The 25138-nt window shown below is 50.5% G+C and overlaps 1 protein-coding gene across 3 annotated transcripts in view; it reads left to right on the top strand.

The window, feature by feature from the left end:
* The window catches only part of Fgfr1 (fibroblast growth factor receptor 1), a 55492-nt gene that overhangs the window by 28211 nt on the left and 2143 nt on the right, over window positions 1-25138 (top strand). Inside the window, exons 3-17 of one of the 3 annotated variants that reach the window (XM_055593297.1) lie at window positions 9351-9617; window positions 11219-11302; window positions 11559-11731; window positions 14340-14463; window positions 15020-15210; window positions 17182-17326; window positions 19305-19501; window positions 20448-20593; window positions 20989-21110; window positions 21547-21657; window positions 22050-22240; window positions 23780-23902; window positions 24133-24203; window positions 24530-24667; window positions 24958-25063. In XM_055593297.1, the coding sequence (XP_055449272.1) occupies window positions 9351-9617; window positions 11219-11302; window positions 11559-11731; window positions 14340-14463; window positions 15020-15210; window positions 17182-17326; window positions 19305-19501; window positions 20448-20593; window positions 20989-21110; window positions 21547-21657; window positions 22050-22240; window positions 23780-23902; window positions 24133-24203; window positions 24530-24667; window positions 24958-25063 (2189 nt within the window). Of the gene's footprint in view, window positions 1-9350; window positions 9618-11218; window positions 11309-11558; window positions 11732-14339; window positions 14464-15019; window positions 15211-17181; window positions 17327-19304; window positions 19502-20447; window positions 20594-20988; window positions 21111-21546; window positions 21658-22049; window positions 22241-23779; window positions 23903-24132; window positions 24204-24529; window positions 24668-24957; window positions 25064-25138 lie in introns of all 3 variants that reach the window. The other 2 variants (XM_055593296.1, XM_055593298.1) reach the window with 2 other exon arrangements.

Raw genomic sequence — 25138 nt, 5'->3', positions numbered from 1 at the left:
CCGATCCCTCGTGGAATGATGGAGATCGGCTGGGATTCCACCGAGATTGCTTGCTCAGGTCTTGGTCTTGCTAGACTAAAGTAAGTTTTCGGTTCTATTTCAAAGTCAAAATAACTTAATAAAAACCCTCTGCCGAGGGCCTGTGGAGTCCTGCCGTGCTGTTCTTAGTTCCTTTTAAGTTGCTTTCAAAGCCACCCCAAATTCCTCCCACATCCACAATTGCTCCCTCATTTATCTCTGGGAGCTTGTGCCAAGACTGTAAACACTCCTGGACCACCATCTCCCTAATGCTACTGAGATGCAATGCCTTCTCCCTCCATTTTCTTAATCCTAAAATCCCAACCAAAGGCGTTAGACAGGGATGACCCTGAGTCTGGATTTAGTGGAGGGAGTCCATTGGTGCCTAAGATGTCTTTACCGGTTCTGACCCTTGAGAGATGGGACACTGTATGGACCATCTTAGCAGTCAAGTAACGGGGTTAATGTAAAAATGAAACCACCAAAACCGTCAAGTCCGGTGTGGGGGTACATTAAAAGCCTAACGAAGGCCAGGCTTGGCAATACACACAGCATGGGGGAAGGCAGCATCTCTAAAAGGAACCAACCAAAGAGGGGCTATTTACCAGGTTTGGTGGCCCACACCTTTAATCCCAGCACTTGGGAGGCAGAGGCAGGAGGATCTTTTTTGAGTTTGAGGCTAGCCTGGCCTACACTGAGTTTCAGGCCAGCTAGGGATATATAGTAAGACCCTTTCCAAAAGCCAAAAAAAAAAAAAAAACAAACAGCAAACAAGCCCTGCTGGGGCTGCTGGAGGGGTAGCTCAGTTGAGAGGGCGCTTGCTTGCCTATGTTGTGTGAGGCCCCTTGTTCGGTCCTTAGCGCCAGGTGAAGTGGCCATGGGGGTAAACACCTGTAATGTCAATGACCCTATTGAGTGTTCAACACTGGCTTGGGGGTCCCTGGATCACAGGGAAAGAAGGAAGGAGTGAGAAATGTAGGACTTCAACTATATACCTCGGGAGTAATTTGAAGTGATGGAGGTGATCTTTGTTGTTGGTGTTGTTGTCGTCAGAGAAAGACATTTACGAGATGCAGAGTCCCAGAGTGGCAAATAGGAGACTGGACCGCTGAGGCAGAGGCAAGGGAGATAACTAAAAGACTCTGGATTTTGTTTTTTTCTTTTTCCAGACAGGGTTTCTCTGTGTAGCCCAGGCTGTCCTTGAACTCAGGGACCCACCTGCCTGTGCCTCCGGGTGTGCGCCACCAATGCCGGCTGTTATGACATAAATTACACACTTTGCAACAGATTGTGGTTATGAAAAGCTTTGTGATGGGAAAGGGGAAACTGAGACAGTGGGGGAGCTTAGAAGAGAGAGGAGAAAAGAGGGGGGAGGGAGATAGATAGAGAATCAGAGGGACAGGCAGAGAGAGAGGGGAGAAGAGGGGATGAGGAAGTTGGCCAGGTGGGCAGGTGATGACATAGGACACGGGTGGTGACATAAGACATTGTCTCGACCCTAAAGGGCCCCCAAGGGCAGCCCAGTTGCCAGCAACTCTGGATTCTTGAGGAGGGAATAACCTGGGGATCTCAGAGTGTGAGGGGACAGGAAACAGCAGGTTGTCCTAGGTCTTGCCAGGATCTCTCTGACCTGGACCTGAGACACTGGGACAAGGAGAGGTATGACCAACCCCCTTTGCATCAAGTTCTTCTTCGTACTGGAGGGTGTGTGTGTGGGGGGGGGGGTTATGGGCTGTAAACTGTAAAGGAAGGGTGGGAAGACAGCTGTCTGCAGCGGTGACTGCTAAGAAGGACCGCAGAGAGGGCTCCCACGCTCCCTGTGTTCAGGACATTGCTGCGCTTAGGTGTGACCAGTGGATCATACATACTTGGTTTAGAACACACTTGGGATGAGAAGCATTGGGGGCAGGGGGGTGGGGGTGGTGCAGACACAGTTGACCAGACCCCTAGGGCCTCTTTGTCTTGTGACTTTGCAAGAAGTCTTTTTATTTTTCTTACTCATTTATTTATTTATTTATTTATTCATTCATTCATTCATTCATTTATTTTATTTAGTATTTATACAGTATTCTGCCTGCATGTGTGCTTGAGAACCAGAAGAGAGTACCATCTCTCATTGTAGATGGTTATAAGCCACCATGTGGTTGCTAGGAATTGAACTCAGAACCTTTGGAAGAACAGCCAGTGTTCTTAACCTCTGAGCCATCTCTCCAGCCCTTGCAAGAAGTCTTAAAGCCTCCACTCCTCTTAAGTAACGTAATCACAAATAAATGTGTTTTGTAGAGTGTCACGTGAAATGCCAAAAAAAAAAAAAAAAAGGCGTCATTATTACTTAGGAGCACCTCAAGGAGAGGCTGCTCAATTGGAGGGGTTCCTTCTCGCTAAAAGCACTGTTTTTAAGTTTTTGCTTTCTGTTTGGTTGTTTTGAGACACAGTTTCACGATGTAGCCCCGGCTGCTCTTGACTCACGGGGATGTGCCTGCCTCTGCCTTCCGAGGGTTGGGATTGGAGTCGTGAGATAGGCTGTGGGATTCAGGGAGATAGCACGAGGGAAAGAGACTAAGCCTAGAACAGCCAATTCTAGAACTCCATCCAGGAAGGTAGGAGATGCTGGGAGCTACTAGGTAGGGATCAGTGACTTTGCCACACTCTAAAAGTCAAGGAGTCTAAAGACATGGTGAAACTAAGCTGTGTGCGGTAGCTCATGTTTGTCCCAGCATTCCAGAGGCAGAAGTGCCAAAAAGCTTGCCGTAAATTTGAGGTCACCATGAGCCTCCTAATAAATGTAAGGCCAGCCTGAACCATTCTGTCTCCAAAAACAAACAAACAAACAAAACAAATGCACAGTAAACAGGTAAACAGGTGAGCTGGACCATGAACCCTGAACCGTGGAGAGGTTATGTGTCATGAAGAACCTGGGTTCGAATCCCCAGTTCTACTACCACTTCCTATCCAGATGGGTTGACCCAATAAATCCTATACCTACCCGTGCCTTGGTTTCCCTCTCTGAACTGAGGGCACCATTTCCCTCGCTGTGATTGGTTGCTGTGGAGATTTGATGAGGTGCCACACAAAGAGAACTGTCCAGGGCAAGTAGTATATCCCACAGCCACGGGTAGAGAAGAGCGTGGTAGGCTCGGTAAGGCTGCTGTGCCGCCGACACGGTGGTGCTGGTGCATGAGCAGCTTGGCGCTGTTGTGCGTGGCTGTCTCATGGGCACAGCTGTGAAGGGGAAGCTTCACACAGGGCAAACATGTTGTCTCTCCTTGTTGGAGTCACATGAAGATGTGGGGTTTGGGCGTGCCTTGCCTTCAGTCCAAGTTGGTTTTTATAGAACCAAAGCTGGGGAAGGACATGGTATGTTTTAATAGATTGAAATGAATCTATTATATAATAGATTTATAATATGTATAATATATAATAAATGCATTTATTTATTTTTACTGGCGTATATGTGTGCGAGCGCGTGTGTGTGTGTGTGTGTGTGTGTGTATGTGTGTGTGTGTACATCTGTGCCATGGTGTACCTGTAGTGGTCAGAGAGAAGCCTGTAGGAATCAGTTCCCTCCACCATGTGAGTCCTTGAGTAGAACTCAAGGAGGGCTTTATAGCCAGCTTTCTTGCCAACTGAGCCATTCTGCCTTCCCAGAAAGTGGTGTTCTAACACAGGATGCTTTTCTAGTTCTGCTTATTCCTGTGGTACCAGTGGGCTGCACTTATAGTCTCCACACAGGTGGCCCCCACCCCCATCCCACACCCCAGGGATTTCTTTAATGGCTGTCTCCTATTGACCGCTGTACAGGCTGAATCGTAACAAGATTTATATGGATTTGGGCCTCAAGCCTCCCATCTTCCGCTTACACAGGGCTCATGTCAGAAAACAGATTTAGAGTCAGGAGATCTATCTGATTGACATACTCAGACGAGAATTACCTGCTAAATGACTGCAACACTTCCGGCCAGCTCTGCCATAAGCAAAATGCCACTCCTCTTGGCTTGTTGGGAAGTTAACAACTGTAGCCAAAGTATTGGAGGTACAAATAGGAAGGGGGGGACAGTAGGGCTTCAGTCAGAGTGACCATGTTCTTCAGCGTAAAAGCATTATGAAGATCTTCTCCCGCCCTTTGTGGCTGACTTCTTGCGGATTGCTGAAGCATGGTATCCCTTCTCTCCCTTCTGCTCCTCGAGGCTCTGATAGAGAAGCAAGATAGGGTTGACATATATTTCCCCCTCCCTCTAAGGCAGTGCTTCTCAACCGTCCCAATACCATGACCCTTGAATACAGTTTCTCACGTTGTGGTGACTCTTATCCATAAACTTATTTTCATGGATACTTCCTAGCTGTAATTTTGCTACTGTTACAAATCGTAATGTGAACATCTGTGTTTTCTGTTGGTCTTAGGTGACCCTTGTGAAAGGATCATTTGACCCCAGAGGGGTCGCCACCTACAGGTTGAGAGCTGCTGCTCCAAAGGGACCAGTGGTCCAGCTTGTTTTCATGGTCCATCCGTGCTCCTTCGTCAACATCAAACTTGCCTCCAGCAGGTCTCAGCAACCGAGTTGTTCTGTTCTTTCCCTGCCAGCCTCCCTCCTTTCTTCTTCCTCTCTTTCCTGTGTGTTGCTGGTGTCACCCAACTTGGCATCTACTTCTTCAGCTTCCCTGTTGCTGGGACACCTGACAGTCCCCTTCTGTGTTGCAGACAGTTGTACATACAGTCTCAAGATTCAGGGTTGCAACTTGAGCCCTTTCTAAGGATGCTCACAGCAAGCTCTGTCTAACCTGTCTACTCCGGAGATGATAGTAGGGACTCCATTCAGTAGCCGCTGAAGCACGCCCTATGGATTTTGTTGTTTTCTGCTCCCTAGCACTCCCGCAGACAGGGTAAGCATTGTTAGTTGACTCACAGTCAAACGTTATCAGTCTCACCAGATCACTGATGATCTAGACGCCATGCGCCTCCAGACACAGCCCTGTCTCATCTTTCGGGATGCGATGCAAGAAGAGGAGGTTTGATTTGCCATTTGCTCACAGCATCCCCACCCACTGTACACACTAAGGACCGCCTTTGTATTTGATTCTTAGAAGTATTTTTCATTTATTTATTTTTATGTGTACTGGTGTTTTGCTTACACGCATGTATGGCCAGAAGAGGGCATTAGATCTCCGGGAGCTGGCGCTAGAGGTGGTTGTGAGCTGCCATGTGGGTGTTGGGACTCGAATCTGGGTCCTCTGGAGGAGCACTCTTACCACTGAGCCATCACCCCAGCGCCCTAATGTTTTCAGTCAGCCTGGAGGGATATACCTTTGAGCTCAGTACTTAGGAAGTAGAAACAGGCAGGCAGATCTCTTGTGAATTTGAGGCCAGCTACATAGTGAGGCCAGATAGAACTACATAGTGAGATCCTGTCTCAAAAAAAAAAAAATTTTTTTTTAGAAGTTATTTATATTTGTTTACTGTGTGTGTGTTAAGTCAGGGAACAACTTTCAGGAGTTTGTTCTCCTCGCCTGCCATGTGGGTTGTATGGATTCAACTTGGGTCACCAGGCTTGGTACCAAGTGCCTTGACCCTGAACCATCTGGCTGGTTGGTCCCATACCTTATTCTAACAGGTCACATATCAAGGGTTGGAATGCTGGCTTTAGCAGCTGAGCGATCGGATGGCCCCTGATCCTTCATCCTCCGCAGCCAGTTTAGTTAAAACTGGCTGGTCTCTCACCAGCTGATAGACTTGCCGCTCTACCAGACAGTAACACAGGTTCCTGTCTGAATGGTTACCTTCCCATCACCTCCTGCAGCAAAGTAGCTTTCTTTATCTCTGCCTTGTAAGTGGAGAATCCATACGTCTGAGAGCTAAATCTAAGAGTTGGTTCTATTCTAGGTTGCTTGCTAGTTCTTAGGAGAGGAAATGTATGGCCATTTGTCGTCACTAAGAGACATTACTCCCTGGTGTCCTCCCGTGGAAAACAGGAACAAGATTGGGTGAAGTGGGAATACAGGATTAGTAGGAACCTTGGAGGCCAAGAGAGATTTGGGTTAGGTGCCTCCCAGAACTCGGGAGGCAGAGGCAGGCAGATCTCTGTGAGTTTGAGGCCAACTGGTCTACAGAGCAAGTTCTGGGATGGCTAAGGCCACACAGAGAAACTCCGTCCTGAGAAACAAAACAAAAAAAGGAAGGATTTGGGTCTTGCTTTCTATCCAGGATAAGATTTTGATTAGGTCAGCCATGTGACTATGTAACCCAGAGTGTGGGCTGGGAAGAGTGTGAGCTTAACATAGGTTGTACCAAGATGGCTCTAGGCAACCTGGAAACAAGAAAGTTGGTTTCTATGGCTTCATAGATTTCAGGAGTGAGTTTCTATTCCACGTTGGTCACGTTGGTCAGCACTGGCTGGAAATTATGGTCATGGGAAAGGGCAGGCCGCTGGCTGTTTCCCTTGGGAGCAGTGCCTGTCTGTTCTCCTTGCTGAGTTTCTCTGGGAGCTACTTTTTGTCTCTGGGACCTGTGTGAGTAGGCTCTGTGGTGCCTGAGTCTGAGAATTTGAGTTCACTGTTGACCCACGGCTGGTACAGATCATGAGCAACAAAATATTTAACCTGTGAGATCACTTGAGGGAAACGACATTGGATCAATAGGAGGAACATTCGCTGTTTTCCTTCAGGGTCAAGTCCAAGTTCTCTTGGCAAAACCGTAAACCATTAAAAGTGGAAAGAATAGTCCACAGCGGCTATTTTTAACCAGCTGTGTGTTCTGTTTCCCCTCTGTGGTACTCTCCTTGACCAGAACACTACAATAAACATGTGTTAGCCTAGTATCCAGACTGTACTTTCGATGGTCCCGTATTGTGAGAGAGTCCTTAGGCTGATAAACAACACTGTGGGAGCTCCTTGGAAGAAAAACCATGTTCAGCCTCCAATGTACCCAAGGTTTCTAGCGCAGACCAATGGAGCACTTCCGAAAGAGTCATTAAAATGGTGGTGCACGCCTTTAATCCCAGTTCTTGGAAGGCAGAGAGGCAGGCCAATCTTTGTGAGTTTGAGGCCAGCCATTAGTATACAAAGAAACCCTGTTTTGGGGGAATGGGAAAGGGGGGAATTGAGAAGCAGAGTGATGGCCAAGTGCTGCAGAGGATCATAGTGTGGGGGGTCCCAGCTTGGCGCCACATCAGGCGGCTCACAACCACCTGGCATGACATGACACCTGTGTCCTCCCCAGAGCCCCACCCTCCCACAAACATACATAGTTACAAAGAAAACAAATCTGAAATAGAGAGGGGCGAGAAGCGGTGCTGTAGCTTAGTGGCACAGCATTTGCCTAGCACGGTGCAGAGTACCGGATCCCACCCCCGGCACTGCAGAAAAGGGCCTGGGGGGTCAGTTTTGGTGAGGGCCAGCCTGTTCTGTACAGTGGGCTCAAGACACTGTGGGCCAGATAGTCAGACTCTCTCAGGAAACAGAAGTCCTGGTGTAAGTAAAGGTTGGTAGGGGAAGAAGTAGGTAGATCGCTGTGAGTTCCAGGTCAGCCAGGGCTACGAAGGGAGCCGCTGGGAGGCCTGGGTGTGGCAGCACACACTTGTAATCCCTAAATGGCAGAGGCGGAAGCAGGGTGATCACACAAGCTCGCAGTGACTCCAGGATACATGGTAAGTCTCTGACTTACTATGGGTGGGGTTTAAAGGGCAAAGGAGGTTCAGGAAGAAAGACAGTGAGGAGACTGTCCACGTCATTAGATCCACAAGGGGTTAACTGGGCACCTCTTGGTGGCAAGCCACCACACACTCTCTCACCAGATGATGGTGAGAACTGGCTGTCAGGAGGGTACCGAACACTGGTGAGCGCCTAGAGAGAGGCAAAGCATAGCATCAGAGCAGGGGCCGAGGGAGAGTGTGCTGCCCCTCAGGCAGCAGGTGGGTGGCAGGCAGAAGGGGCACCTGGAACTAGTCCTTCAGAGGACGAGGCCAGTCATTCATTTGAACATCCAAAAAAGAACGGAAACTTCTTTGCTTTCTCCTTAGCCAAGGGATGTGTTGGGCCAGTGTGGCTGACTGCCAGGAAAGCCAAGAGTGAGGGTCTTCCTGATGACTTGAGTGAGCCAGCGCAGCCGCAGGGCGGGTGGGGCTAGCAGGTCCACCTGAGATGCAGAAGTGGGTGCCTAGGCCTGTGTGTGAGTCTTAGTTACTTTTCCGTTGCTGTGAAGAGACACCGGGACCAAGGCAAGTTATAAAAGAAAGGCAGCGGATTCGGGGGCTTGCTGACGGTTCAGAGGGTGAGTCCAGGAGCATCTTGGTGGGAAGCATGGCGGCAGGCAGGCAGGTATGGCACCAGAGCAGCAACTCTGAGCCAGCGTGTTTTCTACAAATCGGAGGGAGCGAGGGAGGAAAAGAGACAGACAGACAGAAAGATGGACTGACTGGCTGACTGGATATGACATGGTCTTTTGAAACCCCAAAGCTCACCCCTAGTGACATACCCGGTCCAACAAGGTCTTACCTCCAAATCCATTCCAGAACGGGTCTGCCAGCTAGGGAATCAAACATTGACGTATATGAGCTCAAGGGAGCCATTCTCAGCCACGCCACCGAAGTGTGGCACTACCTCGAAAGGAGGAAGGCGGGGCTCGGGAGAGAGGGCGAGCCCCGGCCGCAGATGAGAACAGATGAGAAAGGGTTTATGCGTGCCGGGTGTGCTGCCAGAGCAAATGTGCTATTGTGGCAGCTGCAGGCCTGGGGCCTAACACCTGTTGGCTGGAGGCTCCCCTGAGCTGACCTCTCCTTGGCTGGCCCTCCCACAAATGCATCTGTGTTCTGCTGGAGGGCCAGGCCCCCCCACCCTCGCTGAGTCATGTGTACCCAGAGTCCCTGTTGACCAAATGCCTGCTGTCATCTTGGGCGTGGGGGCTGCTGGGTTTGTGAGGGGTTTGGGTTTATTCGCTAGGGAAAGAGGTGAGGCTGACAGGGCTGGAAAAGGGTGTTCCGGTGGGAAGTGTCCTTTTGGCAAAGCACTGAGCAGCATATGGAGACGGGGGCCATTGCAGACCCAGGAAGACCTTTCCAGCTTAGAATGGAGGGCGTTGAGACACTGCTTAATGCTGCTGCGGCTGCTTCCTAACTTTGCCTCTTTCTTCTTTGACTTCATGGAGAAGTGGGGTGGAGGAGAAGAGCTGGGGATCTCAACTTGCCCATCATCTGTAACTGGTACACATTCCAGTGTCCAGCTCTGCTGCCTCGATTGAGGCCCCCGACAGTGCAGTGCCCTGCGGCTCACCTAACTCCCTTTCTCTCTCCTCCTCCTTTCCCCACTTGGCTCTTCTTCCTGGCTCCCGTGGGTGGCTGCAGCCCAGCCCTGGGGAGTTCCTGTGGAAGTGGAGTCTCTCCTGGTCCACCCTGGTGACCCGCTACAGCTTCGCTGTCGGCTTCGCGATGACGTGCAGAGCATCAACTGGCTGCGGGACGGGGTGCAGCTGGCGGAGAGCAACCGCACCCGCATCACGGGGGAGGAGGTGGAGGTGCGGGATTCCATCCCCGCTGACTCTGGCCTCTACGCTTGTGTGACCAGCAGCCCCTCTGGCAGCGACACCACCTACTTCTCCGTCAATGTCTCAGGTTGGTAGCAATGCCCTGCCTCCCCGACTCCTCCCACTTCATTTGCTAGTTTGAAAGGGAGGTGAACCTCCTGCCCTCCTCTGCTTCAGAACGGCCGCCCACTAACATTGCTCTCTGCCCGCTGCGTGGCTTAGCTCTCAAGAGGTTGACCAGGTAGCTTATTGATGTTTTAGGGGTCTGAAAAGCCTGTGATTTGTCCAGCACAGCATGCCCAGATCGTGCTAAGTGGGCCTCAGCCAGCCTCATTTTGTCAAGGCCTAGGCTTAGTGACTGGACCATACAGTCAGGTTCCTGCTGTGGTGGGAAGGGCTCAGGTACACTGCCATGTTCAGGCTTTGTGGGGGAAAAACCTGTTGTCTGGCTTATGGAACGTTATGAGTGCAGCCAGGCAAGCCTAGAACTCTTGATGCTAGGAATAAGCTTCCTTAGAGTGTGGCTCTCCCAAAAGCAAGATCCAAGGAAGGAAAGCTGCAGCTTCCTTTATGCCAAGATGGGGGCTTGGTACCTTCCCCCAGGCATCATTTACAACTTGTCACCAGTTAAGGAGCATGTTTCATAGTCCCCAAGAGAGACCTGATAAATATTTGGTTAGCTGCTTCTTTCTTCTTCTTCCTTCTTCCTCTTCCTTCTTCTCCATCTTCTTCCTTCTTCTTCTCCTCCTCCTCCTCCTCCTCCTCCTTTTTCTTTCTTCTTCTTGAGAAAGGATCTCTCTAAAACAGCCCTGGCTGTCCAGGAATTTACTCTGTAGCCCAGTAGCCTGGCTCAAACTCAGAGAGATCTGCTTGCTTCTACCTCCCAAGTGCTGGAATTAAAGGTGTGTTCCACCAAATATAGCCTTTTTTTAAATGTGATGCATCCCAGTCAGGGAGTGAAGGTAGCTATAGCTGGGCATAGTAGTCTACAACTTTAACACCAGCATTTCAGAGGATCTGAGATAAGTTTGAAGCCAGCCTGGTCTATTTCTCTACATCAGGAGATCCTGTCTTAAAAGAACTTTGGAGGAAAAAAAAAAAAAAAAAAAGGCAGCTCTGGGGTGAGAGATGGCCCAGCTGTTAAGAGCACTTCATACTCATGCAGACAACCTGGATTTGGTTCTCGGGATTCAGTGTGCTCAAAGTTGCCTGTGACTCCAAAATGGGGTGGGGTGGGGAGAGCGGGAGGAATAGGCAGTTAGTTCCTAGACCTCAGGAGATCCGTATTAGATTGCAGGTTGTGCATCTGACAGTTTAAGAAGTAACTTCAAGGCCCAGCATGTCTAGATCTGCCTGGGCTTCTCAAAGGCTGACATCCAAGGGGCACCGATTCTTCGGCTGCCGTGGTGGGTAGCCCAGGTGATACTGGCTGTAATTAAATAAATGTGGGAAAAGGTAGCTGGTCCTGCTAGAGCCATCTGGACTTGTAGTCAGAAGGCAGTGCAATGGGCCAGGATGAGCACTGGGGCATGTAGTTCTTAAACTCAGACTGTCATAGAGGCAAAAATTCGAGAGAGTTGGGAGTCCTTTCAGGGTGGATGGTTGTGTTGTCTGTGACTACCCCGAGGTGTTTGGATGGCAGTCTGGGATGCTCAGACATGCCTCAGCGCCCCTCCTTCTTCCTCACAGATTCGCTCCCCTCCTCGGAGGATGACGATGATGACGACGACTCCTCTTCGGAGGAGAAAGAGACAGACAACACCAAACCAAACCGTAGGCGTGAGACACTGTTTTCTACCTTATTTCCTGATTTGAGACCCAGGAATTGAGACTTAGGGGAAGGGCCCGTCGAGAGTGGGAGGAGACAGGCTCAGAGGGCCTGTGGGCCATGGTGTCTGCCTGCTGCCCCTCTAGGTGGCCTGAGGCACTGAGCAGGTAGATGGGGGTCCTGCCTCCTGCCCGGGCCCTTGCTCCTGGGCCTGACCACTCCTGCTACCCTCATCTGTCTCCTTTGATTTTTCCTGGACAGCTGTAGCTCCGTACTGGACATCCCCAGAAAAGATGGAAAAGAAACTGCATGCGGTGCCGGCTGCCAAGACGGTGAAGTTCAAATGCCCGTCCAGTGGGACACCCAACCCCACTTTGCGCTGGTTGAAAAATGGCAAAGAATTCAAACCTGACCACCGGATTGGAGGCTACAAGGTGTGTGTGTGTGTGTGTGCATATCAAAGAAGAAGTAGAATAAGACACTAGATAGGGGCCTGGATAGAAAATCTATGTTTTATACCTTTATTAATTTGGTTTTGTTGTTGCTTTGATTGCCTTTTAAAAGGTGGGATTTTTGTTGCTGTTTTTTTAATTTAAAAGTTTATTTAATCATTATTTCACCTGTTTGTATGTATGTATGTATGTATGTATGTATGTATGTGCATCACATGACCCTAGTGCCTGCAGACGTCTGAAGAGGGTGTCAGGTTCCTGGGAACTGCAGCGTTTTGGTTTTTACTACTTTAAAAATGTTTTATTTGTGGGAGGAGGTCAGAGGAAAACATGGAGGAGTCAGTGTGGGTTCCGAAGACCAGTCTCAGGTCGTCAGGCTTGGTCACATGTCCCTTTACCCTCTGAGTCATCTTGCCAGCCACCACCAGCCCCTCCCTCCCTCCCTCCTTTCTTTGGTTTTTGACACAGTATCTCTCTACTTAGCCCTAGCTGGCCTGGAACCCACTATGAAGAACAGGCTGCCCTCAAACTCACAGAGATCAGACTGCCTCTGTGTCCTGAATACTGGGATTAAAGAAAGGCATGTGCCTGGCCCTCTTTAGCACTTTTATTGTTGTTGTTTTTCTTTTCGGTTTTTCAAGACAGGGTTTCTCTGTGTGGCCTTGGCTGTCCTGGACTCAATTTGTAGACCAGGCTGGCCTCGAACTCACATCATCTGCCTGCCTCTGCCTCTGCCTCTGCCTCTGCCTCCCCAAGTGCTGGGAACACAGGTGTGTGCCACAACATATGTCTGTTATTTTATTTAATTTTTTTTTTTAGATGCCTGTTCATTTTCTTTTTTTCTTCAGCACTTTTAAAGGACCTTTTTCAGGACAGATTACTGGAAATGAAATTATCAGATAAGAGAGTATAGATATGTTTTAATACATAGAATTCCTCCTTACCCATCTCCTCTCCTCATCCTTCCGCTCCTCCATTGTGCTTACTAAGCCTGCACCATTGAGTTAGGTCTTCAGCTCCCAAGTCCTAAAAGGGAAAACCAGTCATCTTCAGTAGACATTTGCCAAGAATTCAGAAGGTGAAAGTGTCTAGCTTATTGATACCATTAGGCATTTCCTGTGCTGACAAGCTACTTCCTTTCCCTCCTGGGTCAAGTCCTTTGTATTTGTAGGAAGAATGTTTTTAGAGTCCCCTTTCTCTTACCTTCTTGGCTTTTTTTGCGAGACTATGTTTCTTCTCTTTATACCCCAGATTGTCTTGGAACTCCCAACGCTCTTTCTTGTCTTAGCCTTCTAAGAGATGAGATCACAGGCATGTGTCACCATGCATAGATTCTTGTTGCTCTTGTATAAGAAAAGTAGGAGGAGGAACTATTCAGAGACAGCTTAGTGGCTAAGCGTATACTGCTCTTCCAGATGACCAGAATCCTGTTCCCAGCACTCACATCAGGCAACTCGCAACCACCTATAACTCCAGCTCCAGGGCTTGTGTGGGCGCCTATGCACGCACATGCGCACACACACTTAAGTAACAATAGATCTTTCTCTTTATTGTTTATTATTCAGTTTGTGTTTGTTTTGAGCCAGGTTTTCTGTGTGTAGCCTTAGCTGTCCTGAAACTCCATCTGTAGACCAGGGTGGCCTTGAACTCACAAAGATCCACCTGCCTCTGCCTCCTGAGTGCTATAGGCATGTGCCACCACTCCAAGTTTTCTTTCTTTCTTTCTTTTCTTTTCTTTCTTTCTTTCTTTCTTTCTTTCCTTCTTTCCTTTTCTTCTTTCCTTCCTTCTTTCTCTCTTTCTTCCTTCTCTTTTTCTTTTCTTTCTTTTCTTCCTTCCTTCTCTTTCTTTCTCTTTCTTCTTTCTTCCTTCTCTCTCTCTTTTCTTTCTTTCCCCTTTCTTCCTTCCTTTCTTTTCTTTCCTTCCTTCCTTCCTTCCTTCCTTCCTTCCTTCCTTCCTTCCTTCCTTCCTTCCTTTCTCTCTTTCTCTCTCTCTCTCTTTCTTTCTTAGAAAGAATATGGGAAAGGGTGACCTCAACCTACCAAGTACTTTTGTTTGCAAATTACAGTGCTTCAGCTAGGACAAGGCAGCATTCTATCCCATAAAGACTTTGTAACCTCATGAGAAGACAAATGTCAAAGGGCAACTATGCTGAACAGCTTGTCACAGTTCCTCGGTGGTTGAGTACTGATTTGACCAGAGTCATCCAGAAGAAGAGGCAGGGTTTTTGTTGTTATGTTGTTGTTGTTGTTGTTATGTTTTGTTGTCATTTATTTTGTGTGTGCGTGTGGAAGCCATGATGTGCACATGGAGATCATGGGAGGATTGTGGGAATAATTGGTTGTCTCCTTCCACCATCTGGGTCCTAAGATTCAGGCTTGGTGGCAAGTGCCTTTATCCACTGAGCCATCTTGTCCAGCGTCTTCGTACCATGCTAGTTTAGTTTGCAGGATGTGTTCTGAGTGTAAGCGGACCGAGAGCTAGTCCTACTGTGCTTTGCTTTGGCTAACGGTACAGCACGGCTCGCGTCTGCTGCTCTCATCCACATCCTCCCCCAGACCCTCAGCAAAGCCCCTCGTCCATGTCCTACAGGTCCGTTACGCTACCTGGAGCATCATAATGGACTCCGTGGTGCCTTCTGACAAGGGCAACTACACGTGCATAGTGGAGAATGAGTATGGCAGCATTAACCACACCTACCAGCTTGATGTTGTGGGTAAGAAGGCCGTGGCCAAGGGGGCAAGAGTCAGTTAGAGGAAAGGGCAGGGTGGGAAAAGGCAGTTGAGGAGTCTGAGGCCTTAGGATGGATCACAGGAGGATTGTGGGAATAATTGGTTGTCTCCTTCCACCATGTGGGCCTAAGATTTAGGCTTGGTGGCAAGTACCTTTATTCACTGGGCCATCTCGTCAACCCTGAGGAGGTAGCTTTTGAAACTTGTCACATCAGGCACAGCAATGAAATTGACAAACACTGATGTAGTTCAGGAAGAAGATTCTGGCCTGGGAGATCTGGGGAGGGTCTAAGATGCTAGAATCTGGGGGTGCATCTCTGTTTAGACAAGAGACTTAGTTGTGCCTGAAAATGTGTGTGTGCAGGGCTGGAGGAAGTGGCATCCTTTTCCTCAGATCAGGTTGGAGGAGCTGGAGCTTAGCAGAGGCAGCAGGAAGGGTGCTGGGGAATCAGGCAGGGTAGGTAGGTCCTACCTCTGTCAGCAGTCCAGCCAAGACCAGGCCATTGAAGATTCTTAACATGTCCCCCCTTTCTTCCATAGAGCGGTCTCCTCACCGGCCCATCCTTCAGGCAGGGTTACCTGCCAACAAGACTGTGGCCTTGGGCAGCAACGTGGAGTTCATGTGTAAGGTGTACAGCGACCCACAGCCTCACATCCAGTGGCTGAAGCACATCGAGGTGAACGGAAGTAAGATTGGGCCAGACAACCTGCCGTACGTCCAGATCCTGAAGGTAATCTTCACCTCATTCTTGGCTAGTCTGCTGGGAAGGTGACCAGCTGTCTCCCCGGGGCTCGGTGTCTGGGATTAGGCACTCGGCCTTACCCAGAAGGCACATACTCCATCTTGGTAGGGATCTAGCCACAGGCTGGTGACAGCGGAAGATGGGGTGACCTGGGAACAGAGGGTGGAGTGGGTGACACCGATTGCTGGTTCCTAAAGAGCCTTGAGAGTGACTCAGTATCTTGGGTCAGTTACTCAAGGGAAGCATTAAACTCATGTTTGCTCGAGGCCTGGGACCACAGCCTTCCAACAGCAAATGTTTCCCAGTGTCAGTCCTGCTTGTTGCCTAAGTTACAATCTTTTGGCGAACGAGGTAATTGATAAGGGTGTTGCTGGAATAGCTGGAAAAGCAAATGCCACCTGTAAATTCTAAGCCGTCTGAGGAGTAATGGCATTTTCTTCCTTTTTCCTCTCACTCCCAGCCTCTCATTGTCCCTGAATGCTCCATTAATCCAGGGAGGCAATTGGCTAAGTCTCCAGTGGATCTGGCTGCAGGAATAACCAGAAGTTAGACCTCATCCTCCCCTGCCTTGGCTGTCCTGCAGATTTACTGGCTGTCCCTTCTCTTTGCCACTGGTGCTGAAAACATTCTGGAACAAAGGGGGCAGCTCTAGCTTTGGGCCTTGGAGCTCTTTCTCCGATTACAAGTTCCCACCCCAGTCTTGGTGGGGGTTGGGGGGTGGAGTTTAACACATAGTGAATATTTGCTTTGGGACAGTGATCCCTCTCCTCTCCTCCCTCCCACACCCTCCCGTCCCCCTCCTTTCCTTTTTCTTCCCCCCCTCCTTTCCATTTCCCTTTTTCTTCTCGGTTTTCCCTCCCCCTTTCCCTTCTGTTTTACTGTTTCAGCCTTCCCTCTCCATCCACACTTATTTAGCGGTTTCCTCTTGTTCCACTCAGAAAACTGTAGCTCTCAGCATCTCCCTTGCCTTGAAGGCTCCTTGGGCCCTGACTGAAAGTTACCCAGGAGCACAGTGTGGCCACATGTCAGTGTTTGCCCAACTGACTGGCGTGTCGTTGGTTTGTTCCAGCATTCGGGGATTAATAGCTCGGATGCGGAGGTGCTGACCCTGTTCAATGTGACAGAGGCCCAGAGCGGGGAGTATGTGTGTAAGGTTTCCAATTATATCGGTGAAGCCAGCCAGTCTGCGTGGCTCACTGTCACCAGACCTGTGGCAAAAGGTAATGGGGAGATGGACGGGACCCTATACCGGGTACTTGACTTAGGCCCCACACTGCTGGGGCAGGTTGGGAAGTCAGCCCTTCCTCCTACTGCGTTCCTAATGCCCAGAGCCATGGAAAAATCCCTGGCTTGGGGGGCCTGGTTTGGTTTGGTACTATGTGGTTCCCTCTGTGCCTTATGGATATGTGTTATCTGTGTGTGTGTGTGTGTGTATGTACTTGTGCCTGTCATGGACTTGTATGATGTTACGAATGATGCTTCAGACTGAAGTTTTCAATGGTGGCTAAGAGGAGGTATCTTTCAAACCAGTATCTGCAGGTCCTGTGTGTCTGGTGTGTGCGTGTGCATGTGTGTTGGGGATGGGGTGAGATTGCCTTTCTTTTCCTGCCATCTGACTGTCTTTATGTAAAACCAAACAGCCCCCCACCTGCCAGGTCCCATTTCTCCATGCTGCCCACCGCCCGCATGCTTGGCTGGGCCAGCGGCTGCCAGCGTCTGGTGAAGGGTAACCACGCCGTCGTCTCCTGAGGTCTGCGGAGCGCCTCCCTCAGGGCCTCACTCTTTTCCTCTAACAGGTTTCGCTGCCTGGTGGTTTTTTTTTTTGCCTTGTTGCAGGGAGATGCTGGGGATCATTTCTTCCTGTGGTTTCGGTTCCCTTCTCTGTCCCCTCTGTTCCTCCGCCTCTCTGAGGTCTCATGTCTCTGTGCTTGTCCATTTTGCTTCCGTCGTCTCTTCTAGACTGCTGGAGTTAATACCACCGACAAGGAAATGGAGGTGCTTCATCTGCGGAATGTCTCCTTTGAGGATGCGGGGGAGTATACGTGCTTGGCGGGTAACTCTATCGGACTCTCCCATCACTCTGCATGGTTGACCGTTCTGGAAGGTATACACTGCACCGATCCTTTCCATGTCCTGCCTTTGCCACGGGCGCGGCGCATCCATTACAGGGCCGGGGAGAGCCACAAAGGGACAGCTCCCATCTGCTGCGTGCCCCGTTTTGCTCCAGCTTTGAGGCACATGTAGTGGGGGGGGGGGGGGGAGTGTGGTCTTGGATTTTCAGACACACTGTCTGGCTCTCCCTGATCAGTGTAATGAATGCATGAGCTCTGGGTTTACCTTGCAGCAGGGCGGCCTAGCACAGGCTCCTTCTATCCTTGAGGGTAGCATGTTCCTTCATCCATTTTGGTACTGAGGGTTTGAATTACGGGGTCTTCTTTAGCCATTCCCAAATGTGTCAGCAAGAAAAGCCCTGGACCTCTTCTCCTTGAATACAGGTCCTTGGCCAGTAGGAGCATATGGCTTCATGGAGTGTTGCTGGCCTACTCTTCACTCTGCTGCACTTTGATTGGCATGCCTGGATGGCATATTTGGGCTACCTTAAGAAAGGCCTGTCTTAGCCACCTAGGAGGCCTAATGGTATCCATTTGACCTCTCTGACCACCTCTCCCGGCCTTCCCCTCCCAAGTGGGGAGGTCTGTGTCCGCCTACCAGCCAGGAAGGAAGGAGCCCTGTAGCCCTGCCAGGTGGTGGGCTGGTGACCACAGGACCAGGATGGTTTTTGCCTGCATGTGGCCTGAGCGCTGTTCTTCTGTGGCCGCTAAGTGCGTTCCCTCTCTGCTCCTCCTTTTGCCTTGGCTTGGCCCGAAGTCTCACTCACCACCGCTAGCAGAGACGCAGCCTGTTTTTATCATTGTCGTTCAGTCTGTGCTCCCTGAATCTTCATTTTCTGACGTTGGGGGAAAGGACAAACAGGACACTTTCCCTGTCATCAGCTCTGTCGTTTCCTTGTGGGGCCGGGAGGACTCCCAGAGTGTCACTTTTTCTTTGGCTGACTGAGGTTTTGAAAGGGGAGGGGACTGTCGGGGGCGGGGGGGGCTGTTTCCGTACGGGGCCAGGAGGTTCCCGTAGGCAGACACTGTTTCTTGTGCTGAAGGGAAAGGAGACTGACTGGCAGGTCGGAATGGGAATATGTCATAGTTGGGATTACTGTTACTGTGGTGGTGAGACCCATGCAAGTTGGGAAGGAAAGGGTTTATTCTGCTCACTCTTCCATATCACAGTTGATCATCAAAGGCAGAAACCCGGAGCCAGGAGCTGATGCAGAGGCTATGAAAGGGTGCTGCCTACCGGCTTGCTCAGCCTGCTTTTCTGCCATCAGTAATTAAGAAAGTGCTCCACAGGCTTGCTGAGAGCCCATTCTGAGGGAGGCATCTTCTCAGTTGAGGTTCCCTCCTTTCAGGTGACTTTAGCTTGTGTCGAGTTGACCTAAAACTAGCCAGCACGATAGGAATTCTACACAGGGGTGAAAGAACAAATTAAAATGATGCCCCCTACCCCATCTCAGCATTTCCTTTTATCTAGAGACATATCTAGGCTTTATATTTATTTTGCCTGTGTGTCATCCATTTGCTTGTCTGACCTAACAGAGGTGACAGGTGTTTAGAAGGACACAGGATGGCTACCATGAGCATTCAGGAGGCGTCACTCTGAGTGCCACTCCATGTTTTGGGCTTTGAGGACTGTCCCAGTCCCTAGGGCATGACAGCCTGTCTCTGTGTGATATATATGTACAGCATTGAGGTTCTGGTACCCGTCTAGCCCAGGAGCGAGCCAAGCAAGGAGGTCCTGGAATTGATGAGTACTGGGCTCGTATAGCGGGATAGTCTAGGCTTTACCTTCTCTGGGCTTAAAGATGCCTCCGAGGTCCCAAAAGGTCTGGTCCTTTTGGATGCCAGAATCCCAGTCTTAGCTGGGAGCCAACCAGATTCTCTCAGGGGAAAGGAGCAGGCTTTGGGTTTCTCACGGGGCATCCCTCTCTGAGCAAAGCACCGTGACCTGCTGACCCCTGTCCACTGACTCAGCCCTGGAAGAGAGACCGGCCGTGATGACGTCACCGCTCTACCTGGAGATCATTATCTATTGCACCGGGGCCTTCCTGATCTCCTGCATGGTGGGCTCTGTCATCATCTACAAGATGCGGAGCGGCACCAAGAAGAGCGACTTCCATAGCCAGATGGCCGTGCACAAGCTGGCCAAGAGCATCCCTCTGCGCAGACAGGTAACAGAAAGTAGATGGGGGATCTGCACGCTGACCACTGCCTCGCCTCCGGGGCCTGGTCCGTTTCCTACCCTCCCAGCTTTTCGTCATCTACTCCTTTGGTTGGACTTTGCTCCATCCTAGACCGCACACACAGGAACATTATAAACTAACTCTGGCTCTGTGCCTGCCCACCCTGTACCCCGGCCACAGAGGCCTCATTCTAACGCCTGAGACATGGTGGGAGGAAGTGGGTTAGAAGGTCCAGGTGTGTGACAGAGTAACTGTTCCTCAGAACGCTGCTGACCCAGAAAGTGTCTTAGGGAGCAGAGACCCATCGGAGGGAGAGTTTTTATAGAGCGTTGAGACAAGAAAAGAGCTGTTATATGGCGCACACCTGTAGTCCCAGCACTCAGGAGGCAGAGGCAGGTGGATCTCTGTGTGTTTGAGGCCAGCCTGGTCTACAGAGTGGGTCCAGGACAGCCAAGGCTACACAGAGAAACAGTGTCTCAAAAAACCAAAATAAATAAATAATAATAATGAAAATTCAAAAGCCATTATAATATTATAAATCAGCAAGCTGGAAGAGGTGTCGGTGGGCAAAATGGAGCCCAGAAAGACTTTTGTTTTTTTGGGACAAAATTTCTCTGTGTAACCCCAGGAGTCCTGGAACCCGCTCTGTAGACCAGCCTGGCCTCAAACTCAGAGATCACCCACCTCTGCCTCCCAAGCGCCGGGACTAAAGGCGTGCGCCACCACCGCCTGGCTCCAGAAAGACTTTCTGATGATAGAAATTACTCAGTCATAGAGCACTTACGGGTGGTTTGGTTTTGTTGTTTTGTGTTTTTCTCACCACACTGTTTCAGTGATAGAAGCAAGTCTGTGGCAAAAAGCTGGGGATCTGGGAGGAGCCGGTGACCGCTTCACCCTCTCTTTGCTAGAAAGGTGACCCCACTCTTTCTTACAGGTGTCAGCTGACTCCAGTGCATCCATGAACTCTGGGGTTCTCCTGGTTCGGCCTTCGAGACTGTCCTCCAGCGGGACCCCCATGCTCGCTGGAGTTTCTGAGTATGAACTTCCTGAAGATCCGCGCTGGGAGCTGCCTCGAGACAGGTAACAACACCACTGTCATGTTCCGCTGAGGGCCCCCACGCTTGTTCTAGGTGTAGAAATTGTGTATGCTGAGGCCTTCTAGGTACTTGCTACTTCCTGCTCTTGGTTGAGTGAAATACCAGGAAAATGGGGGATGAGCTGTCCTATCAAAGTTTGACCTTCCTGGGTGGTGGTGGCAGCACATGCCTCTCGTAGCAGCACTGGGGAGGCAGAGGCAGGTGGATCTCTGTGAGTTCGAGACCAGCCTGATCTACAGAGTGAGTTTAGGCTAGCCAAGGCTACACAGAGAAACCCTGTGTCAGAAAAACCGGGAGGAAGGGGTAGTTTGACCTTTACCAGCACCGCCTCTCCCTGTTTGTCCAGCCCTGACTGTCACTATTTGTTTCCCACTCAAGACTGGTCTTAGGCAAGCCCCTTGGAGAGGGCTGCTTTGGGCAGGTGGTATTGGCAGAGGCCATCGGGCTGGACAAAGACAAACCCAACCGCGTGACCAAAGTGGCCGTGAAGATGCTGAAGTGTGAGTGACGATTCCGATTCCTGTCAGGGTAGTCTCTTTCCTTTCTGAGCAAAGTAGGTCTGGACCAAGTAGAAGACATCCTGTGCTGCTGTCATCACTCGCACCAGCTACACTCCTGAAGGGCTAATCTGGGGGTGGGGGAGGGGCGGTGGCACACCCAGCACTTAAATCTCTTGTTTCTTGATGTTGCCCTGGGCTCTGGTGCTCATCTTAGTCCCCTAACTGGCTGCCTTTACTCAGAGTTATCTCTAGCCGCATTTTAGTACCTCACCGTGGTAGTCATGGTTCCTGGGTGGGAAGTAGGAGGGGAAAAAGCAAGTCCTGGAGATAGGGGCGTGCCTCCTGCATCTGCTCCCCTCCCCCACTGCCTCCACTGTCCCAGCCCTTAGCTGTCCTTCCCATCTCCTTCACCTCCCTCTTTGCTCTGCATGTGAAGCTGACGCAACGGAGAAGGACTTGTCAGATCTGATCTCAGAGATGGAGATGATGAAGATGATTGGGAAGCACAAGAATATCATCAACCTGCTGGGAGCCTGCACACAGGATGGTAGGCGGCTGCTAGGGTCAGGTCTGGGCTCTGGGCATCGGCTGAGACCCTGGCTTGGTGGGGTGGCGGGAGGGGGGGAGGGGTGTTCATGTGTTTCTAAGGGGCCGGTCTGGCCAGATTGGCATTCACCTAGATTGAGTGTGTGAATGGGAATAAGGATATTCTTGGAGTCTACGTTAAGGCTTCTGTCCTTGGCTTTCTGGACGACACTGGGAAGAATTCTTTCTCTGGCATTGGGCAGAATGACTTCTCTGTCCCCCTCCGGAGGAGGCAGGAAAGAGGGTTTATGCTAGGCATGGGACACACGTGGACTGTGACAGTAGGAGAGCCTTCCGTTAGGTGTAGCTGCACTTGGGAACCTATTGCCTGACTTGTGGTCTTTGTGCTCTCAGGTCCTCTTTACGTCATCGTAGAGTATGCCTCCAAAGGCAACCTTCGGGAGTACCTGCAGGCCCGGAGGCCTCCTGGGCTGGAATATTGCTACAACCCCAGCCACAATCCTGAGGAACAGCTGTCTTCCAAAGATCTGGTGTCCTGTGCCTATCAGGTGGCCCGGGGCATGGAGTATCTTGCCTCTAAGAAGGTACGGAGCTGAATGCATCTCTTCCCACAAAGGCAGGATGGGGCTGAACCTGCCTAGCACTCCAGTTTATGTCTATATGGTCCACAGCTGGCTTGGAGCTCCTGGTCCTTCTGCCTCTGTGTGCCTTTCCATAGCTGGCTCTGGCTTAGGAATGTTAATCCCTTAGAGCTGTGGGTGCCTGACTGTCTGTGTGTGTCTGTCTGTGTGTCTATGTGTCTGTGTGTGTCTTGTTAGGCGCTCAGAAAGCTGGGAGAGTCCTTGTAGCCTTGGGGTCAGACTGATTTAGATTGGAGAGGTTGCAGTCAATGTAACCACTGACTGTATAGACTCAGACACCTTTTTTTTGTTTTATTTTTTGAGACAAGGTTTCTCTGTGTAGCCTTGGCTTTCCTGGACTGGCTTTGTAGACCAGGCTAGCCTCAAACTCAGAGATCTGCTTGCCTCTGCCTCCCTGAGTGTTGGGATTGCAAGTACGTGCAGGCAGCTATTTTGCTATTTTTCATTTATGTTTTTCTTTTTGAAATTAAGGTGCTGTTTTTAACAGAGGCCACCCTTAGATTCATCATGTAGCACAGGCTGGCCTTAAGTTTGTAATTATCTCGCCTCGGTCTCTCAAGTCCTGGGATTACAGGCATATGCCATGAACCCAGCTTTATATTTCTTTTTGATTTTTTTTTTTTTTTTTTTTTTAAGATTTATTTATCTGCCAGGCATTGGTGTGGTACAATTCTTTAATCCCAGCATTCAGGGGTCAGAGACAGGAGGATCTTTCCGAGTTTGAGGCCAGCCTGGTCTGTGTAGAGTGAATTCCAAATCTATACAGAGAAACCCTGTTTCAAAAAACAAAAACAAAACCAAAAAAAAGTTTATTCATATGAGTGCCCTACCTGCATGTACGCCTCCATGACAGAAGAGGGGCATCAGATCCCACTATAGATGGTTGTCAGCCTCCATGCGGTTTCTGGGACTTGAACTCAGGCGCTCTGGGAGAGCAGCCAGGGCTCTTCATCTCTCAAGCACCTGTATTTCCTCAGCTACAAAACAAGAGCGTTTATTCCTGTGCAGTAGCATTATTGTGAGGATAAGATGAACTACGCCTGTGAAAGTGCCGGTCACAGAAAGTGCTCATTGTATCTTTGTTTGAACTCCCTTCCCACTGCGGACATGCTCTGCAGGACAGGCTCGGTACCCATACCTCCACAGACCTAGCCTAAGCCCAAAGGGTGTGTTTTGCGGTTGTAATTCTCGAGGTTAGAGGTTAGGATAAAGAGAGAAGGCTTTGGAGGCTTTGCTAAAAGACTGCGAAGGCTGAAGTTGAAGATGTCTGGAATTAAGGAATACTTGAGGGGGGGGGTTCTAGAGGGTATGGGGTTGTCTACAGGGTATGGGGCGTGACCAGAGGGCATGTGTATGGGCTAGAGACCTGTGAGGCAAAGTGGTCCTGCCGCCCGCTGCACAGTAAGTGCTGGAGTCGAGGGTGCTAGGCAGCTGAGTGGCAGTTCGGGGCGGTCACCTCTCCCTGCTGTTTCCCCCCTACAGTGCATACACCGAGACCTGGCTGCTAGGAATGTCCTGGTGACCGAGGACAATGTAATGAAGATCGCAGACTTCGGCCTGGCTCGGGACATTCACCATATCGACTACTACAAGAAAACCACCAACGTAAGGGTCTCGCTTGGTATGCGTGGCCTGGGCCCCACGCCGCTAGGGTCCTGCCCACTTCGGTGCCTGTGCTCTACTCACCTAGGGTTCTGTGGTCGAAGAAAAGGGGCTGGAGGGTGGGCTGAAAGTGTCTGTTCCATGCCCAGGGTCCCACCCACTTGTCCCCTTACCGCCTGGAGCCACCATCTTCAGTTTATCCCATGAGTCACACACACAATGCTGCATTGCAGGGCCGGCTGCCTGTGAAATGGATGGCACCTGAGGCATTGTTTGACCGGATCTACACCCACCAGAGTGATGTGTGAGTTGGAGATGCACACTTACCTGGGATACGCTGGGGAAAGAATCCTAACAGCCCTGCATCCCTAGGCTAATGAGAATCTCATTGGTGGTTCAGAGTGGGGGGCGGGGGAAAGCAATATTGTTCCATCAACGACATGGTCCCGCCTTCCTTGCCTCTTGCCGCCCCCTCGTCTCCTGTGTCCCTCCACCACCACCCCTGAATTTAAAGGCTGTGTTGAAGCAGGAGAGGTTCAAGATGAGCACCTCCTATGCTGACTTTTCAAGAGGACTTGTGAAAGAACCTGCAAGGGCAGCCTCACCCCATGGCACTGTGCTCTCCTGTAGGTGGTCTTTTGGGGTGCTCTTGTGGGAGATTTTCACTCTGGGTGGCTCCCCGTACCCTGGCGTGCCCGTGGAAGAACTTTTTAAGCTGCTGAAGGAGGGTCACCGAATGGATAAGCCCAGCAACTGCACTAATGAGCTGTAAGCGTGGATTTGTGGGAAGGCTGGGGAGGGTTGGTAGTTGGCGGCCATTTGCGTCCATGGTTGGTAAGCTGGGTTGGAGGCTGGGGCAGACAGGGTTCCTTGGGCAGCGGCTCATGGGGGGTTCCTGAGGTTCCAAGCCAGGCTCAGAAGGAAGCAGGAGCACAGTGGGCAGGGGGTGAAAGAAAGCTCTGTGTTTGGAGGAGGTGGTCTTCCTGACCATCCCTCCCCAAGCCCCCTGGCCCACTCTGCTGTTATCCTCCCCATTTGACCACGCTGTCCTGCTTCAGGTACATGATGATGCGGGATTGCTGGCATGCAGTGCCCTCGCAGAGGCCTACTTTCAAGCAGCTGGTGGAAGACCTGGACCGCATTGTGGCCTTGACCTCCAACCAGGTAGGGCTTGCCCTGGGCTGGAACTTGGGCCATCGTCAGCCAGGCACTTAAGGGGACAATGTCGTAGGAAGGGCC

Source organism: Psammomys obesus, unplaced genomic scaffold (assembly GCF_907164565.1).
Source record: "Psammomys obesus unplaced genomic scaffold, mPsaObe1.curated_primary_1811, whole genome shotgun sequence".
NCBI classification, from domain to species: domain Eukaryota; kingdom Metazoa; phylum Chordata; class Mammalia; order Rodentia; family Muridae; genus Psammomys; species Psammomys obesus.
The sequence above is the reverse complement of the archived record's forward strand: the minus strand, read 5'-3'. Positions and strand labels throughout refer to the sequence as shown.